General features: G+C 47.4%; 1 protein-coding gene across 1 annotated transcript in view; it reads left to right on the plus strand.

Moving 5' to 3' along the window:
- Positions 1-21434, plus strand: part of TMOD1 (tropomodulin 1) — an 85240-nt gene that overhangs the window by 32615 nt on the left and 31191 nt on the right. The window contains exons 3-4 of the mRNA XM_032860663.1: positions 6993-7149; positions 14241-14360. Of these exons, the coding sequence (XP_032716554.1) occupies positions 6993-7149; positions 14241-14360 (277 nt within the window). The remainder of the gene's footprint in view (positions 1-6992; positions 7150-14240; positions 14361-21434) is intronic.

The raw sequence follows: 21434 nt of genomic DNA on the forward strand, positions 1-21434 counted from the left end.
AAGAAAGAAAGAAAGAAAGAAAGAAAGAAAGAAAGAAAGAAAGAAAGAGAATGAACAAGCAAGCTAGCTTGTTCTGTTGAAGCCCCACCAAGTGATTTCTAGTGGAACCTAGAAGCTGCTGGTCAGGAATGCAGACACAGAGCGCTCCATATCATCCAGGCCCAGAGAGTCTAGAGGGCCTCATTTTAACTGAAAAAATCCTCAAGTCCAGTTTAAAAAATGATTTATTTTATTTTATTTTATTTTATTTTGTCAAATACCTTGTAAAAGTTAGTGGTGTGAATGACTGGCCTATAAAATGTTTGGCCTTCCGGATGTGGTGGGCAGGGGTGGGGCATCTAGGATAGGTTTAGGTCATTTAAAATGGGAGGGGGAGGGAAGTCAGTGGGCATTTTGGGCAGTTTAGCCTCCTGAGTTTCACTCTTACCCCAGGACAGGAGCTCCATGCTTTGGGGCCTCCGTTTCTCCATCTGTAAACCGAGACTGGTTTGATAAGGAGGTGAGCTCTGGCTTTCTAACACTTGGAGAGGAGGCCTGGTTCTCATATGGCACCACATCTGGTTTCCAGGGTCTGTTCCTAGAGGAAGGCTGTCAGGTGGGATGGAACATTTTCTGTGGCTTGGAAGTCAAGAGTCCCAGGCTCTCGGTCCAGCGTATGACGTCAAGCCAGGCCCTTCCCTCCCTGATCCTCAGCTGCCGTAGAGACACTGTCCTCTGTGGCCCGTCATCTGCTGAGGAGTTGTGTGGGCTTCAGTCACAGCACAGGAATCCAGGACTCCTGGAGCTCAGACCATGGTTGGGGGGGCACCTCTCATATTCCCTTGTCCTTAGACATGCTTTATTTGAGAAAAGTGATAAAGTTGTTTATTTATTTGGCCACTATAAAGAAACAGAGGAGGGTACGTTTTATGTATGATCAGACACCGTCCTGAAAAGGGTCACACTGATCCTTAGGCATGCGAATTATATACAGTGTCATCTGTATATAAACTCAGACTTTCTGGCTCTTTCTGTGCCTCAGTTTCCTCAACTGGAAATGAAAGAATTGGTCCGCAGTCTCTCTTAGAGCTTTGCAGCCCATTTAATACATTGTGTGTGTGTGTGTGTTGCCCGAGTGTCTGCGTGTGTGCATGTCTGAACAAGCCCACAGTGGTCTTAGCTGGGATGGCTTCTGACGTAGTCCTAACTATCTATAGCAGTGATAATTGTGCAAATACTTGATATTTGGTCTTACTGGCCCCTGTTGGCAGGATGTTAGTGCTCTTCACAGCCCCGTTAAGGATCTGTCAAACTTTACATTGTCCTTTGGAAAGCTGGACTCCAGAGCGCGGGTGTGAAAGTCAGATTAAGATGATAACCTGCCAAGATGCACATCCAAGTTTTAATTTTCCAACATTTAAAAGGAAGTCACTATTTAAAAACCCATGAGTGGGGGACCACAGGAAGAGCTCACCTAATTTTTTCCTCTATGATTATTTCTAAAAACCTATTTAAAATTTCATGGGTTTTTATAATTTTTAAAACCACTACATTGAAAACTCATGGATAGACCTCTTTCTTCCTCTAGTCCAGAGCCTGACATGGGCGAGACACTCGAGTAATTTATCTGTCGAATAAATGAGTGAATACCTTGACTTTGTCTACACTGAATTCTAGTCTGATAGGAATCTTAGATCAGATGTGGCAAAGCGGCAGCCCACAGACCCCATCTGGCCTGCAGATGTGTTTTCCGTGACCTGAGCATTGCTTTTAAAATACTTGCACTTTGTATCAATATTTAAAAATCAAGTGCTTTCACATAATGACGAGCAGATCTAATAGCACCACCCATATCCTCACATGGAGATAATTCTGGAACTGGATAGTGAGGCACTGGATAACCCAGTGTGCCCCAGTCCCTACCACTCCCAAGCATCTCCCACATAACATTGTAGCCTCAGATCGGAGAGCCGTCCTCGTCATAGGAGTACATTTCCAAGTGTAAGGAGGGATGTGAATACAAGCTCTGAGTCCTAGGGACTGAGCTCGTCCTCCCAAAGCAAACCTCACCCCTCACCAACCTGTCTTTGGAGGGAAGACGCGTGTGTGGCATATGCCTGTCAGAAACTGTCCTCCTCAATGTACCACTGATGTGTGGCCTGGGGGAGCCAGGCCGATGCTTCCCTTAGAACTAACCACAGAAGACGTGCCCAGCAGATTCCCCTGCACACACTTGAAGACCAGGAGAACAAGACAGTTTCCTTCAAGGTTAGAGGTTCCGATGACTGCGGGCACCGTGGAAGTAGACAACCTTTACCTGCAACGGAATGACTAGCCATGGACTATTGTTTGCTGGTCAGTGGAGCCAACCCCCATTTAGGATCTTAATTAACTCAAAAAGCAAAAACAATGCAGCGTTCTCCATGCAGGCAGTAATGGACACTCTACTCTCATTCTACTCCACTTCCTCCATTGACCTCCCTTCTCCCCAGTTGCTCCAAATTAGAGATCTCTTTGTGGGGTCCTGGCCCTGCCTGTTAGCACACTGCCTGGACACATGGGGTGTGTGTTGAATAACCAGGGAATATGGGAATGAAAGAGACATGTCCACTCATACGTGTTCACCTGGTGCTCTCCTGGTCAGAACCGCCAACTAAGTGGTTGTGGGAGCTCTTTTCCTCACCAATGGGGTAGCCTGTATCTGAGACTCGGTTTTAGGTTCTAAGACTTCTGAGAGATCCAAGGCAGTATTTTCTCACCCATTGAACTTCTCCATAACTAATTTACACAGTGAGGTTCACCACATCATCAAACAGGACACCATTTTAAATTTGGCCAGCTCTGGCCAATCTCACCATCGCTACCAGCCACAGGCTCACAAAGAGCTTTCTGTCCCTGGCGGTCCCTGATGGTTTAGCTCCTGCATCAGCCATTTTTATAATTTTCCCCTAGATAACATATGCCTTTTTTTTTTTTTTTTAAAGTAGCCTCCACACTCAGCATAGAGCCCCATGTGGGGATTGAACTCACGACTCTGAGGTCAAAATCTGAGCTGAGATCGAGGGTTGGCTACTTAACTGACTGAGCCAGCCAGGCTCCCCAACATATGCCATTTTAAATAACAGCTTTATTTGAGACATAATTCACATACCGTGAAATTAATCCACTTAAAGCGTACAATGCAGTGGGTCTTGTTTTTTTTTTTTTAGTATAGTCACAGAGTTGTACGACCTCACACAATCAACATTAGAAGATTTTCATCGCCTAATAAAGAAACCCCTATTTCTCTCCAGCCTCCCCAGCTCGAGGCAGCCACTCATCTACTTTCTGTCTCTGCAGATCTGAAGCTTCATATAAATGGATTCCGATATTGTAGTCCTTCGCCTGGCTTCTTGCACTTAACACGATGTGTTCAAGGTTTTGCCTATGTTGTAACATGTATCACTGCTATGTTTCTTTTTATCCCCAACTAGCACTCTGTTGTATGGCCGTACCATATTCTGTTTATGCACCTATCATTTGATGGACATTTGAGTTGTTTCAAGTTTTTGGCTACTCTGAAAATGCTACTGGGCTACTATTCCCACCAACACTTGTGATTATCTGTCTTTTTTATTCTAACCACCCTGGCAGGTGTGAAGTAGTGTCTCATTCTAGGTTTGACTTGCATTTCCTTGATGGCTAATGATGTTGAGCAGCTTTTCATATGTGCATTGGCCGTTTTTATGTCTTCCTTGGAGAAACATCTATTCAGATCATTTGCCCATCTTTAAACTGGGTTACTTGTCTTTTATTTTGAATTATAAGAGATCTTTATATATTCTGAATACTATACCCTTATCAGATAGATGATCTGCAAAAATTTTCTCTCAAATTGTGGGTTTCACATTCTTGCTAGGCTCCTTTGAAGCATAAACATTTTTATTTTCGATGAAGTCATTTTATCCATTTTTTCTTTTGTTGCTTATTGTTTTAGTACCATATCCAAGAAACCATTGCCCAATCTAGGGTCACAGAGATTTATGCTTATTTTCTTCTAAAAGTTTTGTAGTCTTAGCTCTTATATTTAGATCTTTGATACACTCGAAGTTAATTTTTATGTATTATGTGAGATCATGTGCCATTTTTGAAAACAAGTTAAAATGATAAATAACCAGGAGTTTAAGAAATATGCAACAGTCTTTGGCTTTAATTGAATATAATGTTGTGTTTTATTAAGTGTATCACTTAGTGGGAAAAAACTTTAACCCCCAAAGAGGTTATAGTCTCAATATTTACTTTAAAAATCCAATAAACGAAGTTAGAAATGGTCTTTGATGTTTTTGTTTCTTAAAAAAATCAACTGCTTTCAGTGAAGATTTAAATAAATGAAACCATACTTTAACCTGATGCATAAGTAATATTTTTAAAGTACATTAAAAAGATCTTCATTCCCCTATTGTGATGATATGGGCTTCAATTTAGTAGTAGTTCTCAGTTAGGGGTGATTTTGGCCCCCACCCCTGGGGGGCATCTGGCAATGTTTGGAGATATTTTCGGTTGTCACAACTTGGAGATGAGGTGCGACCAGCATCCATTAGGTCAAGGACACAGATGCTGGCCAATAGTTGACAATGCCTAGAACAGCCCCCACCACAAGGAATCATCCAGCCCCAAATGTTAATTGTGCCAAGGTTAAGAATCCCTACTTTAACCAAAGCAGTGGCCGGTATCAGATACATTCTAAAAGAAATGTGAGTTTGCAAGCCCTTTCCCCCTCAGTTCTAGCCTTGCGGGTTTCTCCCATCTCTGAGCTTTTAAGGGCCAACATGTGCCCCAGCACCTTATAGCAGCTGTCAAAACCCTTTACAGTGACAACAACCTATCAGGTCTTCCACTGTGGGGATCATTGGGAAAACGCTTGCTTTCAGTGCTTTATATTTACATGTCTTCATTTTTTGAATTTTGAGATCTATTTGGATAATACATCTCCATTTCAACATACATGTTTGGGTAACCATCTTCTGTTAAAATGAATTCCATCTGACCAGAAGTAGCAATCTGTGAGTGCTGGGCGGTGGGCTAAGCACTCTTCCTGCATTAGCTCAACAAGCCTGAGAGAGCGGATTATTCACATTTTATAGCCTTAGAAACTGAGGCCCCGCGAGACAAGGCAACCTGCCCATGCTTGTACAGCTGGAGTCAGCCCACGTCAGGCCAGGGCATAAGCCTGTTGGGGTGGTCAACTGTGAGTGCAGGCATGTCACAGAGAATCTGGTTTGCTCCCAGTGGGTAATCACAGACAGAGGTTTATGGGACAGTTAGGTGGTTCTCTCTCTCACTTGAGTCCCCATGAGTGCCCACCATGGGAGAGAAGGCGTGGACATGCAGCTGGCCACAGCAAACCCCATCTTGCCTGGGCCATGCCCACGGAAGTTGCTTCCCCTGTGGGCCTCATCCATCCATGACACACATCATCCAGTGTGTCATGGTGGACAGTACCTGAGGATGGCTGCTTCAGGGAAACTGGGGTGTCTGTGGCATCATTTATCTTCTTGATGCTCACCCCCAAATCAGTCATGGCTTGATTTTCTACCTACTGGCCATCCTTTCGTAACATGTTCCAACTCCCAAATGTCTTTGCCGACTCATGGTCCAGGTCCATTTGCACTCAGGGCTCCGAGGGGAGCAGCCCCGCTGTGGTAAATGGTGGTAAACCTTCTTGTGAAAAATCATACTAAAGTAAAGCAGTGGTCTTTTCTTCCTGAGCTTTTGCTCTCGGTGGCCAGGCCCACAGCTGTCTTTATATACCTGATGTCATCCCCATCCCCTCACAGAGGGGGCTTTCCAAAGGATCCAGACTGTGTGGGAGTGGCCAAAGTTATGCATTTTGATGGTACTGGGATTGGAGGTGGGAAGGCTCTCTAGCTTAGCTGGTTTGGGGGGTGCTGCAAGAAGTGGGGTGAGATTCTGTTCCCCTCTGCCTTCCCAGTATCCTCCGCTACATCCCTGAGTGAAAGTGGGGTGGGGAGCGAGCAATGACTAGAAGTGAAGACTGCCCTCCTCCCCCGCATCTGAAGAAGGACCCTGGTTTTTGTTCTAGATCTATCCCCGAAACTCCTTGGGCAAATCTTTCCTTGCTCTGGGCCTCAGTTTCCTCTTGGAGGGCAGCTGTGTGCACTAGAAAATCTCTAAGCATCCTTGCAACCACAGACTTCTATGAATCTCTAAGGCACAGGGAGGGCTGAGGTGAGGGAAGCCTACGTGACTCAGAACTACCCTGACTCTAGTCTGCTTCGGTGGCAAGCCCACACCTAGAATACTAACCATGTTTGAAGAAGGAACACGGGGATTGGCTGATGCTTTCTTTCTTGAGACACCCATCTCCAAGGGCGACGTTCAAAATATTTAACAGACAGAGTGGCCTGCGCATGGCCTGTCAGCAGGGTGGAAAGAAGCCGGGAGGGCCAGCCAGGGCTGCAGCCCAAAAGCACACCTCACCCCACCACAGCTCTGCTGAGCCTTTCTCCGCTTGGTTATTGAGTCTCTTGCTTCTTGCCCGATTCTGCATTCAAGGACCTAACTCAAGGCCCTCAGGCTGCTTCTCACCTCAGCCACTATAGGTACAATAGCTATAATTATCCTGCATCCAAATGCCAACATAATCATATTCACATTCTGAGAGGGCCCCTTTACGCCAAGCCCTGTGTCGGCTTCCTCCTCACCCCCTTGCCTTCAGAACCATCGAAGGCTTAGAGACTCTAAACAATGACGACCTGGGTCCTAGCCTAGCTATGGCCCTCATCTGGTGGGTGACCTTGAACAAGTCCCTGCCCTTCCTGGGTGTCAGATCCCTCACATGGAAATGAGCGACCTGGATTGATTTGATGGGCTCTGAGGTTGCATGGGTCCAAGAAGAATTTGGGGAGAAATGCAAGTCTTCAGCTGCTGACCACTCTCTTTCTCTTTATCTCGTTCTCTCTCCCTCTCTCTCTCTCTCTCTCTGTCACCCGGTCCCACAACCTCCACTATAGAATGCACTGCTGCCTGCAGGCCTGAGGCAGAAGGATCAGACCACCAAGGCGCCCACAGGCCCCTTTAAAAGGGAGGAGCTCTTGGATCACTTGGAAAAGCAAGCAAAGGAGTTTAAAGACCGAGAAGATCTGGTCCCCTACACAGGGGAAAAGAGAGGTACTGAATACTGTTGCTCTTATGATTGCATCACTCCCCGTGCATCACTGTCACTTGATTTGTTTGCCACCTGTATGCAGGCCCTGTGCTGAGCCATGTGTGACTGGGCCTCCTTGCCCTCATGCCTGCCCGGCCCAAATTCACAAACCCAACACTAAGGGCAGCGACACATAATGTAGATTTCATGAAGTTTTGGGTAAACTAAGGAAAGCGTGTTACATACCCAGACCAGCAAAACTTTCCCCTAAATCCCCTTTAGCCAGGGTGTCCTGATTGTTTTTCATACAAATGTAGACACCTTTGAAAATGAAAGTAAAAACTATTAGTCCTGACATCAGGACATAAGGCCTGTGCAAGGCCTGTGCTGTGCAAACTGGGAACAAGGTCACCTCCGTCTGCCCTCACTGTCCATGCTTGTTCCCCAGTGCTTCTCTATCTGTCCTTCTAAGATTCTCTGCCCCAGCAGAAGGCAAGTCATCTAGAAGACTGGGAAACAGAGAGCATTCCCTGACTGTCCAACCCTTCCAGGACTGCCCCCTTGTACTCCAAACCCTTCTGCTGTCCTCTTGGATTATGTTTACCTTTGCTCACCCCATTGCTGCCCCACACCCTCCTTCCTTTCCTCACACATCCCAAGCTCTTTTCTACCTCAGGACCTTTGCACATATTCCCTCTTCCTGGACCGCTGCTCCAGCTGTCTGGCTCCATGCTGTCTTCATGGCTGGCTCTTCCTCCCCTGTATAAGAGGCTTAGTGGTTAGAAACACAGCCTGGATTACTAGCTGTGTGAGCCTGAGCACATTTTTCAGTCTGCTGTGTCTCCATTTCCTCCTCTGCGAAATGGGGATGAAGAAGGTACTATTACCAGCCTTGTGAGGTTGTTAGGAAGGTTGAGTTAAGATACCTGTAAAGCACTTAACCAGGTACCTGGCCCATAGCACATGCTATGTAAGTCCTACCTATTACTATCCATTTGCTCTCAACTGTGCTGTCTTCTCTTTTAGGGGAGTCTTTCCCATCCACCCTATTTAGGACATGCGGTCCCTTCAGCTCTCCCTGCGTTCTTCTCCATCTCAGGAGCCTGCATATGTGTCTTTCAGAGTGATTTCCACTTTATCGTTTTCTCCTTATGTATCACTCAACTGTCCCACTGGCTGTAAGTCCCGCGAGGCCAGGGACCCAGGCTGGTCTTGCTCACCCAGCAACCCCAGCACCTAGCACAGGGCCTGGTCTATAGCAGGGCTCATAGAGAGTTGTTGAATGAATGAGTTAAAGTTAAATAAGTCCACAGGGAGTCTTGTGGGCTGCTTCCTCACACTATAAGTCCCACAGCTACAAGGACCACATCTGTCTGGCTCGTCGTGACATCTACACCTAATAAACACTAACACGTGGAAAGCACCCGATAAGCGTTGGATTGAATGACACCGTTAATTCTGATCAATTACTTCATTGTGTAATTGCTTGTTTGCAGTTTCCTCCATTCTCCCCGCCCCCCAGACTATAAAGGTGCTGAGCCCAGAGTCCAAGTCTATAGCATTTGTCTCGGTGTCCCTGTTGTGAGATAAATAATCAAATAAAAAAGCAAGCAGGAGGGCCTCATGGGGAGGAGGTCGAGCCGTCACAAACCCTGGACTCGGAGCTTAGTTCAGATTCTACAGAAACCTGGGAAGGTCAGACAAGCCCAAGGGGCATTTGGGTTACAGAATGTCAGGAGGATGGTGTGGTCTGAGGCATGCTGGGGAGGGTGCGGGAGGAGGAGGCCTTGACCATAAGGGCCGGGTGTGCCTGGCTGAGAGAGTGGGCACGAGAGGTTTTTGAGCGAGACATTTGTGCCACGAGGGGCGAGTCCTGCTCAGCAGACAAGGATAGAATCTCTGGATTTTGTGCAGCCTTATGGGGCCTCCCGTTGTCCCACTTGCACCTTTGAAAAATGGACACCGAGAGTCAGGAGCATACATGGGTGGACTACAGGTGAGTCATCGCATGGCCCCATGGACCCACCACCCTGCAAGGGAAGGAGCTGGACATGGGGGGTGGGGGGGGGAAATGGAATCTGGGCGGTACACAGACCCATCCTGCTGCCCCCCCACCCCCTGTGGAATGCTGGCCTGGCATGGAGCCGGGAACAGCTCTCCAGACTCCCGGAGCCTGCCAGGCTTCATGAAAAACCATGCTGACCCAAGGAGGGCAGCTAGAACTTATTTGTTTGCACATAGTGACCCGTCTCAGAGACTCACCATCATCACCACTACCACCAGCATCCTCATCAGAAAGTATGCGACGACTGTTGGAGTCTTTACAGTTTTCGAATAAGTGAGGGTCTCAGCAGAGTGTTGAGGAAGGACACCTGCTGGCTTGATGGGGCAGACTCAAGGCCATGGTGTCCAGCCCTCACTGAGCATCTCTTTACCCAGTGCCAGACCTAGAACTAGCCAAGGTTGAGGGGAAACAGTACCCCCATCTCTGCAAGACCAAGCAGGATGCAATGGAGCCATAAACTGGCACGAAGTCCTAAGGAATCTGGACTTTCATTCACTCTCGCTCAACTGGGAGATCAGAATAAAGCTTCATGCAGGATATTTTTAAGGCAGAATTATACTGAATTCTTCGTGCAGATTAGATTTGACTACACGTGTGGAGGAGAAAAGTAAAATAAGAGAGATTTAATCAAGGAAAAGTTTTAACTTTCTTTTGCGTAGCTACAGGGTTAGGCATTCTGGGCTGGTTGGGCATCTTCCTTGAGATTAGCAATCAAGACCTCCAGTTTTTCATTCTGCCATCCCTGCAGTATGTCCTTGTTATCGTGGTCCATATTGGCTGCTGAAACTCCAGCCATCACATCCATGTTCCAACTAGTAAGATGAAAGAAAGGAGGAAGTCCAGACCCCCTCTTGTGTCTTAGAGCCACTGCCCCTGCTGGAGGCACATGCCACAGGGGTGTAAGAAACCACAGGTCTGACACATTTATTGAAGGGCCAACCTACTTATTACATCAGTCATTTTTACAGCAGATTTTCTTTTTTAACTGTTTTATTTTCTGTGCATGTTTTGTCCTTTTCCAGTTTCACCAGGTCTGGGCTCCCCCTCTTGTCCCACTTCAGGCAATTCTCAATCAATAACCAAAGTGAACTTTTTTTTTAATTGAAGTAAAACAATAAAATTCACGTAACATAAAATTAACCATTGTAAAGTGAACAATTCAGTGGCATTCAGTGCATCCACAGTACTGTGCAACCCCCACCTCTATATAGATCCAAAACATTTTGATCACTCCAAGATAAAACCCTGTGCCCCATAACCTGTTACTCCCCAGTCCCTGCTGTCCCCAGCCCCTGGCAACCACTGATCTGTTTCTGTGACTTTACCTCTTCTGGATAATTCCTATGAATTAAATCATAAACTATGTGACTTTACGTGCCTGGGTTTTTTCACTTAGCATGTTGTTTTTGACACTCACTTGTTCCCTTCTGTGACTGAACAATATGACACAATTCATTTATCCATTCATCTACTTACTGATGAACATTTCGGTTGTTTCCACCTTTTGGCTACTGTGATCAGTGTTACTATGAACATTCCTATACAGGTAGTTTTTTGAGTACCTGTTTTCAAGTCTTTGGGGCTTATAATCCCAGGAGTGGAATTCCTGGATCAAGTGGTAATTCCATGTTTGCCCCACTTTACACAGTCACCAGCAATCAAAAAGTTTCCAGTTTCCCCACATCTTCGCCAACATTTGTTATTCTCCATTTTGGTTTTTACTGTAGCCATTCTCGTGGATGTGAAGTGGCATCTCACCGTGATTTTGATCTGCATTTCCCTAATGAACAGTGATGCGGAGCATCTGTGCAGGTGCTTATTGGCCATATGTACATCCTCTTTGAGGAAAAGTATCTTTTTTTATTAACACATAATATTTGTTTCAGGGGTACAGGTCTGTGATTCAACAGTCTTACACAATTCACAGCACTCACCATAGCACATACCATCCCCAATGTCCATAACCCAGCCACCCCATCCCTCCCACCCACCTCCTCTCCAGCAACCTTCAGTTTGTTTCCCAAGATTAAGAGTCTCTTATGGTTTGTCTCCCTCTCTGTTTCCTCTTGTTTCATTTTTCTCCTTCCCTTATGATCCTCTGCCTTATTTCTCAAATTCCTCATATCAGTGAGATCTTATGATAATTGTCTTTCTCTGATTGACTTACTTCACTTAGGATAATACCATCTAGTTCCATCCACATCACTGCAAAGGAAAGATTTTGGTGTTTTTTGATGGCTGCATAGTATTCCACTGTGTGTGTGTGTGTGTGTGTGTGTGTGTGTGACATATTCTTTATCCATTCCTCTGTTGATAGACATCTAGACTCTTTCCATGGTTTGGCTATTGTGGACATCGCTACTATGAACACTGGGGTACACATGCCCCTTCGGATCACTACATTTGTATCTTTAGGGTAAATACCCAGTAGGGCAATTGCCTGGTCATAGGGAAGCTCTATTTCCAACTTTTTGAGGAACCTCTATCCTGTTTTTCCAGAGTGGCTGCTTTTGAAGAAATATCTTTTAAGTTCTTTGTCCATTTTTAAATTGGGTTGTTTTTCTTTTCACTGTTAAGTTGTAAAAAAAATTTTATACATATTCTGGATTCTGGACCGTATCAGATATGTGATTTCAGTATGTTGTCTTTTTACTTTCTCAATAATGTCCTTTGAGGGACAATGATGTTAAATTTGGATAAAATCCATTTGACCAATTTTTAAATTTTTATTGTCATATCTAAGAATATGTTGCAAAATCTAAAGTCATGAAGATTTTATGTGTAGATTATATGCTTTTCTTCTTCTAAGGGTTTTATAGTTTTAACTATTATATTCAAGTCGATCTATTTTCAGTTCATTTTTTTGTATATGGTGTGAGATAGGGGTGCAGCTTTATCCTTTGTGTATGGATGTCCAGGCCCAGCACTTCTTTTTTTTAAAAACATACATTTTATTTATTTATTTATTTATTTGTTTATTTTAGAGAGAGAGTGAGTGAGAGAGTGCAGTGGGGAGCAGCAGAGGGAGAGGCAGGGAGAATCTTACGTAGACTCCACACTGAGTGTGGAGCCTGACAAGGGACTTGATCTCATGACGCTGAGATCATGTCCTGATCCAAAACCAAGAATCGGATGCTCAGCTGACTGAGCCACCCAGGCACCCCCAGTACTGCTTCTTGAAGAAACTATTCTTTCCCTCTTTGAATGGTCTTGGTACTTGTCAAAAATCAATTTTCCATGGACATGTGGGTTTATTTCTGGACTCTCTATCCTATCCCACTGTCAATATGTCTATCCTTGTCAGTGCCACACTGTTTAAATTTATAGTAAGTTTTGACATTAGCAAGTCCGAGCCCTCCAGGTTTGTTCCCGTTAAGATTATTTTGCCTTTTGGGGGACCCCTTGTGATTTCTTATTAATTTGAGAAATGGCTTTTCTATTTTTGCAAAAAAAAAAAAAAAAGAAGAAGAAGAAGGTGGGGGGACATTGGAATTTTGGTAAAAGTTGCCTTGAATCTGGAGATTGCTTTGGGCAATATTGCCATCTGAATGTTGTCTCCCAATCCACGAACTTGGGATATTTTTCTATTTATTTAGGTTTTCCTTAATTTCTTTTGGCAACGTTTTCTAGCAGTCCTTGCACAAGTCCTTCAGCTCATTGGTTAAATTTATCCTTAAACATTTATTCCTCTGGATGCTACTGTAGGTGAAATTACCATTCTAATTTTCCTTTCAGGTTGCTGCCACGCAGAAACCCCCACCCGTTTGTGCACATTGAACTTGTTTTACTCTGTAACTCACTCAGAGCAGTGTTTATCCTATCCATCCTAACAGCACATTGTCAAATCTTTAGGGGTTTCTGCATATTGCATTATGTCTGCTACAATCAGAGATAGTGTTACTTCTTCCTTTCCAGTCTGGATGCCATTCTTTTTCTTGTCCATTTGCTCTGACTGGAACTTTCGGTGCACATTTAACAACCACGGTGAAGGCAGATATCCTTGCCTTGCAGCTGGTCTTTGGGGCATGTTTCCTTCCTCTGCCCTGTAGACCAGCTCATAGACCATCATCTCGGTGAGGCCTTCCCTGACCACCTGACCCGAAAAAAGCCGAGCTCGACTGGACCCCAGCCTGGAACTTCCTAGTCTTTTGCTCTGCTTTATTTTCCTCCACAATGCCTAACACCATGTGATATCTTTGCATGATTGTTTACTGTCTGTCTGCTTTCACTAAATCGTGAATGGTTCAGTGCTCCCCCTCCCCTTGGCTGCTAGAAGGGTACCTGGCACTTAGGAAGCACTTGGTAAATATCTAGTGCGATGAATGAATGAATGAACGAACGATGAACAAATGCAGTTTTTGTACATTGAATTACATTGTTTGTGCTCTTTTACAGACTTGCTTTTTCTTACTTTATGTCCTGCTTGTCCTTCTTCATAAGCGGACATCTCCATCATCCTTTATAATCAGTGTGAGAACACCATCGTGTAGACGTCCCGTAATTTCTTCAACAACCCCCTATCGGTGGCCAGTGCAGTGACCGTCCTTGTGTGCCTCTTTGCCCACTCGTCCAGTCATGAGTCTGACACTTTAAAAATATAATGTCCCATGAGGCAAGGATATATTTTTGCTCCCTATTCTTTTAACAATCTGAGTGTATTTTGTTTAGAAATGTTACTAAATTTTTCTCTCACATCCGAACCCTGGGTTAGGGTATCCCAGAGCCTGACATTTGATTAAAGTTTTCTTTTGGAGCTTTTACCTGCCTACAGGTTGTTTTAATTAGCAACGAGTGTTTTTAATAGTGAGCAGTCTAGTTGGACCAAGATCGAAAGTGCTTCTTTTCAAATGTGAGAGGTGCTTTGTTGGAGATCTTTGGTTCTTGTTCCTTGGGGAAGTTCGGCATTGGGTCCCCAGAGGGAGAAGCCTGAAGGGAGCAAGTCTCAGCCCTGAGGGACCCACAGCGCTCTGGGACAGTCCTCCTAGGGCCATCAGCAGAGTTTGCCCCAGCAGAGTCGCCTGCCCTGTAACAGGCGCTCGTGTTTTGCAGGAAAGGTCTGGGTCCCCAAGCAGAAGCCAATGGATCCCGTGCTGGAAAGTGTGACCCTGGAGCCAGAGCTGGAAGAGGCTTTGGCAAACGCCTCAGATGCAGAACTCTGTGACATCGCAGGTAAGAGGCTTTCCCGAAGCTTCGCCATATCTTCCACAAGAGTTTGACCTGCCTTTGCAGGGACTCTTAGATGGTTTATTGCAACATGAACACACTTTCCATTTCTTTAAAAAGGACTCGAGGAAACAGAATAATATTAACTATATTATTATTCTCCAGAATATTAAGACAGAAACCCAGGATCAAAAACCAAAGTGAAGAAAAGAGAAATAAAACCACCCAAACCTGTCACTCCACAGAGTCAGCTGTGGTTGCCATGAGAGCCCAGCCCAGAGTGATGGGAAGCCTCCCAGGGAGGGCTAGCATAGGTCCTCCACCAGCCGCAGCACCAAATCCTGCCCAAGCCACCGGCGAAGAACGAACAGAGGGGGACAGGCAGAGGGTGTGAAGGCCTGGAAGGGTTATGAAGGGCCCTTCCGAGGCTCAGAGATCAGGCTTTGAGGAGCTCGCCCCCTCATCACGGATTTGTACAGCACTGTCCATCACAAAATGTGTTTCCATACAACCTTCACACTCAGCCCTTAATCTCCAGAAGGTGGCCTGCGATTCAGAGCCCTTTGCCACACTTGTCTCCTTATTATGGTCTAGTACCTGCCCTGTGTACCCTGAGTTCTGTCCCTGCCGAGGGTTGGACTCGGTCTGTAGCAAGCACCCCACACACCCACCGTGGTAATCCTTCGTGGCCTGGAGGGTGGGAAGGGGCCTTTTCATTCTGCAAACTTGGGAGCTACTAACCACCAGCCCAGATAACAACAGGAGTGTGGATGGGGTGAGAAGAGACTCAGGGCAAGTGGGAACGGGAGAGAAAGGATAGAGTCAGCTGTGATTGTCTGGTTGTGGCACTGAGGTTGGGAGAGAAGTCAGGAAGGTTCCAGATTTCTGGCTCCAGGGACTAAATGGATGGTGGTGCTATTAATGAAGGTGCGTATAGTAGTGTGCTTGGGCTGCCGTACACAGTACCACAGGTTGGATGGCTTAAACAACGGAAACTTGTTCTCTCACAGTTCTGATAAGACTAGAAGTCCAAGATGTTGGTAGGTTTGTTCTTTTCTGAGCCCTCTGTCCTTGACTTGCAGGTAGCCACAGGTCACTGTGTCCCTCTGTGCGTGTGTCTCCCAGTGTGCCTTCGTGCATCCTAATACCCTCTTATGAAGACACCCGGCAGATTGGATCAGGGCCCACCTTAACAACCTTCTCAGAACTTACGTCTTTCAAGACCTTATCTCCAAGTACAGTTGCAAATTCTGAAGTACTAGAGTTACGAAGTCAACATGTGAATTTTGGAGGGACACATTTCAGCCCATAACAGTGGGAAATGAGCAGTTTTAGGGGAGGGACTGAGTTCTTTGTGGGATCTTTAAAGTTTGATGTGCCTGTGGGCCACCCTGGAGGGGACAGCTGGCCTTGAAAGTCTTCAGGAATGCGGAGAGATCTGTGGTGTCATTAGCATTGTCAAGCTTCAGGCAGAAAGCGTGACACTCAGGTGGGTGCCTGGGGTTCTGGAGGCAAGTGCCTGGCCAAGAGAGAACCTGTGAGAGATAGGGCATGGAAATGGGACAAAGCTAGTCACAATGGGGGTCAGTAAGCCACACATGGCCCAGAAGACAAAACGATGTGAAGACAGACTAAACCTAACGCAAGAGCTTAGAAGACAGAATGAAGGCTCAGGGGTGGTGGGAGACCCGGAGCTGTGAGGCCACAGGGCTAGGGGACTTGGCTACCAAAGCTGTCTTCTGCCTGCTCACAGTCTCCGGCTTCTCGTGGGCATTGTGCATGAGTCCTGGTGACATTCATGCTAGGGAGCGGGAAGGGGGTGGCCTCCCATCTGTAGTGGAACCATGAGGGGAGGGACAGTGAGAAGACACCATATGACACGAGGTGGGCCTGATGGCTAACGCCAGGCTGCAGGGACCTGAGGAGTGCGTGATGGGACAAGCCAACATGCAGATTCTGAGTCCAAACCACCATTTTCCTTAGGAGGGAGAACATATGGGAAAGGCCACAGGGCAGTGGTCTGCAGGGTGTCGGGGCTGAGAGAGAAAGGCCTTCATTTGGCTGTGGAGTACAGAAGCAGCGAGCCAAGAGCCACAAAAATCCTATTAGAGTCCTCCCAAGGCTCCCATATTTCCAGCAAACCATCTCCGTGGTTGGGGGCCCGCCTGACTTCCATTAACCCAGGCAGCTGAGGGCAGGCTGGCTGTCGCTTGGGTCCGGCCTCTCCACTCGGACTCACCCTGGGGCTGTTTTCATCCCGGCCCTCCTCCTCTGATCACCCTCTGTGATGTCACTGCCCTCATTAAGCAGCTCAGAGGGATTATTGGATGACTCCCCGGTCAGAACCGCCAGTTCCTGGGCCAAAATAGAAGTGCAATATCGCGCTACATTTCTGGGCTGGTTTCTTGAAACTATTTCCCTTTATTTTTGTTGGCGTGGCTAATCATTATTATCTGTTCATGAGACCGTACCCTTCCGTTGTCCGGAGAGGACAGGGGGAGCTGTAAGGCAACACCAGTATCAACTGGCTAACCTTGGGCGCCGGTCGCTGTGAATCAGCCATTTGAAGGGGTGGCAGGGGCTCCGGGGAAGGAGGGATGGAATATTTGCTGACCACCTCCTTATGGCCCAGGTGCTCTGGGAGTGGCTTCTAGAGCCTTGCCGCATTTCTTGACCACAGCAATCCTAAGAAGTAAGGATCCCTGTTGTCCCCGTTTGATGGATGGAGAAGGAGGCAGTGACATTGAATGCTTTGCCTATGGGGCTTGAACACAGGCAGCTTCCCCAGAGGGCACACTTCTCCTCCAGAGAGCACCAGCCACCACCATGCAGATGAAGCCGTCCTCTGAGGGGACACAGAGGGTGGGCAAGAGGGGATTCACCCCCATGCCCCATGGAGCCCAGTGGGGGGAGGGTGGGGCCACATTAGGAAAGTCTCTGTATGTCACAGGAAGGCATTGACCCTTAAGGATCCAAGGGGCCATGGGGACTGTTGGGAGAGGCCAGATGAAAGCAGAGGCTTAGGCAAAGGTGGTGGTGTTTGGGAGACGGAGGGATGGAGGAGGCTGGCCCCAGGTAAGGTCAAGGGCTAAGGTAGAACTGGGGACTGTGTCTGACGTGCAGTTGTCCTAGCACTGGACCTGAGGCCAAGAGGCCACAGGAGGTAGAGGCGGGAGCTTGCGTGAGTGTCTGGTGTGGTAAGCCAGGGGTTCAGATCCCTTCTCAAGGATGGGGTTGCTGGAGCCATGAGTGTGGGTGACCCAGCAGAGAAAGGAAAGTAAGGAGAGAGGGCATACGGTCTGCGGGACATCACTGGTGTTGGGGACGCGGCTCCCAGGCAGAGCCTTCCATTGGCTTAGTTTTGGTCCCTCATATTCACATACTTGGCCACCATTTATCCAGCATCTTCCCACTATGTGCCCGGCTCCAGGCGAGCCCTGGTAGAGCAGCGTGCAGGGATGGCTAGTCCTTGCCCTCGCAGAGCTGACGTTCAGCAAATACTTAGGCCAATAAGAAGTGACAGATGAGAGTGAGTGTCATCCCGAGAAAGGTCAGGGAGCAAGAAGGGGGCTGGGTTAGGTGCTGGGGCCGGGGGACATGAAGGTAGAGGTTGAAGCTGAGCCCCAAGGAGGAAGAGCAGGGGTGAGCTGGGGGGCGGCGGATGGGGGAGACATGTCCCAGGCTGGCACACAGCAGGAGTGAGGCTCTGAGCCCCTCCGTGCAGCTTGCTTGGCACGCAGGTGGCAGGCTTGACGTTCGGTGGTGACAGGAAGATGTAGAGAGACACCCAGCAGATGTGTCGTCCTGACTCGAGTGTGGCCTAGGGAAGGCAGAGCTGGGGACTCCCGTTTGTTCGTTTGTTTTCGTGTCTGTGCACCATTTGTGCCTGCATTCATTCGCACGCGGAGTCCACGGGCATCATCAAGCTACTGTGTGCTCCGACGCATCAGATCCAGGCCCTGACCTTGGGGGACCCAGGAGGTGAGGAGGAAGACAGACCAGAAGCATATAAATTTCAATGTGAGAAGTGTGACTGCAGGGTAATGAGCAGAAGGGGCAAGCCCCTGACGGTGCTGAGTTCTTGGCCTGTGGCCTCGGCTTGTAATGCAGAGGCCACTGGGAGTCAGTGGCAAGCCCTTGGCATTATCAGTGCCCCTCCCCCATCTGGAATGCGATCTTGACTCACCTTTAGGGAGGACCCTTCGGGTGTGGCCAGACTCCAAAGGGAATCGGCCTGGAAGAGACTCTCCCTCCAGAAGGGCCAGTCCCCAGCCGCCCCCATGGGCAGTTGGTACCCCCAGCTCCTGTGATTCTTAGAGACAGTCTTGGCCGCCCACCCCGAGCTTCTGGGGTCTTCCCACATCCTTGGGCACTGGTTTTCCTCACATTCTGCCAGGGTCAGGGTGTGGCTTATCTAGGAGTGGTTTGACGGCACCCAAGTTCTGGGCCAAAGCTGGCTTCTCCCACCTGTTTCTGTGATGCAGGAAAATGCCTTCCCGCTGTCTGCCCGGCCGGCCAAGCAGTTGGCAGCTGGAGGGGCCCGGGATATGTGCTGTGATCTCTCTGCATCCTAAGTGGAATTACAAACCGAGTGAACCCTGCCAAGGCAGAAGAGGAAAGAGAACTCGATGTTCTTTTTCAGAGTTCAAAAATAGTCCTTTTTCAGTTTTGAGGAAGATCTGGTCTTAAAAAAAAAAAAAAAAAAAGTCATGTTTCCCAGTGCTAAATTCAGCTGTGCCAATATCTACAAGGAATGAAGCGGCAGGCAATGGTGATGTGCTATTTTCCTCCATCATTCACTTGTGGCGACATGATTGTGCAAAACCAAACAAGGGGAGAGTCGTGATTAGTTGCCTGGGGCAGGCCAAAGGATTCGAGCCACCAAGCTCTGCTCTCTGCTCAGCAATGGAGATTTTGCGTGGTGCATGCCCCCCAGCCCCTGCCCCAAGTCCTTCCCCTCTCCTCTCTCCCTCCCTTCCTTGGGTCTTTCCCTCCCTCCCTTCCTCCCTTTCTTCCTTCCCTCCCTCCCTTTCTTCTTCCCCTCACTTCCTTTCTTCCTTCCCTCTCTCTCCCTTCCTTCCTTCCTTCCTCAAACCCTAACTTCCTCTGAACTGCAAATAGTTTCATTTCTTCTGAGAACTGCTATTGACATGTCTGGTGCCTCCCAGAATAGGCGTGTTATCTGTCCTTGGAATTCTGGCATGGAGGGGACAGTTTAGAACTTTGGAACTGCTAATGACCTAGTTTGTGGAGGAGTGGATGGGAGGTCTCAGAAGCCAGGAGAGCCCTCACTGAGCAGGCTTTGACAAGCCATTTCCCTCTTGAGTCTGCTGGAAAACCAGAGAACCTGGCTGGGGGCTTGTTATAAAAATCAAATGGGATAAAAAGATGAGATGTTATACATAACTAAGGAATCGTTGAACACTACATCAGAAACTAATGATGTACTGTATACTGGCTAACTGAACATAATTTTTTTTCCTTTTTTCTTTTTTAAAGATTTTATTTATTTGACAGACAGAAATCACAAGTAGGCACAGAGGCAGGCAGAGAGAGGAGGAAGCAGGCTCCCCACTGAGCAGAGAGCCCAGTGTGGGGCTCGATTCCAGGACCCTGGGATCATGACCTGAGCCAAAGGCAGAGGCTTTAACCCACTGAGCCACCCAGGCGCCCCATGAACATAATTTTTTATAAAAGAGATAAGATGTTATGTGACTATTAGGTGCTATGTGAGGGTAAGAGATTGGCATTCAAACATACTCCCTTTTTTAGGTGACAAGACTGAGGCCCAAAAAAGTAGAAATGTCCTGGACATTTTGGTGCCAAATTGGTGCCAAAACCCAGCCTGGAGCCCAGGTCTCTTCCCTCTGTCCCCAGCCACTTCCTTGTACCCTTCCTGCCCCCCTTTCTGGACCATTATAGGAAGCTGGCATGAAACACAAAGGGCATTTTCCATCCCCCACCTCTATATACCTCTCAGCAAGACCAGCCAGCCATATGATGTCACATCTTTGCTCTGATTCTTAGCAACCTTTCCGAATTTTTTTTTCCAAACTGGGGTCCCAGCTGCAGCCCAGAATCAGCATAAGCCACCACCTGTCACCAGCCCATTTTGGGATGGGAAAGAGCCAGCTTCAAAAGGTGGCTCCCGGTGAGCCAACTCCCCACCTCCCCGGCAGCTGACTCAGGCCTTGGCCCCCACTGCCCACGTAGAAGCAGCCTAAATTAAAGCCTAGAGAGCTCTAAAAAATGCAGATGCCTCTCCCTATAAGTACTCCGTGATGAACAGGAGAGTCTAATTTTAGCAGAGAAGATTCTTAGAATGTGAGAAACAGAAGGGCTTTGAGATCAGCTCATCCTGTGGTTCTCAGCCCCCACTGAGCATCAAAAATCAGGCAAGGGGATTAAACTTATATCTGCAGAGATTCAGATCGGCTGGTCCAGGAGGAGCACCAATATTGTCTTGAAGCTGTGGGTTATTTGTATGTGCAGCTGGGGTAGAGAACCAAAGGGCTTGTTTTGCCCTTCCTCGCACAGAGGAGGCTAAAGTCCAGAGAGGGCTGGGGACATGCCCCAGGTCACACAGAATCAGGGGTAGAGTCGGGATTAACTCAGGTCTCCTGACTCCTCACCAAGGACTCTCATGTAGTCTCTCTCACTAGAAATCATGTCTAATGAAATGGCCAGGGGAATTAAAATGTATCAGCAAATATTTACCAAACACTATACTCTGGAAGAGAAGGAAGAGATACTATTCTTCCCCGACCTCCGGAAGCCCAAAGTCCAGTAGAGGAAGCACACATGCGTCCGGCTACCTCTAACGCTGTGTGGTCCATGCTAGGATATGGACTAGGATATGGGAGGATATGCTAGGATATGGGAGAACTAGAGAGGGAGAGAGAGGATTCCAGAAGCCTCTATGAGGGAAGAAGTGTTGCTCCAAGTCCTAAAGAATGGGAAGGTAGAGTTGCTGGGTCAAATACACACATACAGGATGCTCAGTTGGATCTGAATTTCAGATCAACAATGAATCATTTTTAATATAAGTAGATCCCAAATACGGAATGGGACATACTTATA

Source organism: Lontra canadensis, unplaced genomic scaffold (genome assembly GCF_010015895.1).
Source record: "Lontra canadensis isolate GAN:19392208 unplaced genomic scaffold, GSC_riverotter_1.0 scaffold19, whole genome shotgun sequence".
Taxonomy (NCBI): Eukaryota; Metazoa; Chordata; class Mammalia; order Carnivora; family Mustelidae; genus Lontra; species Lontra canadensis.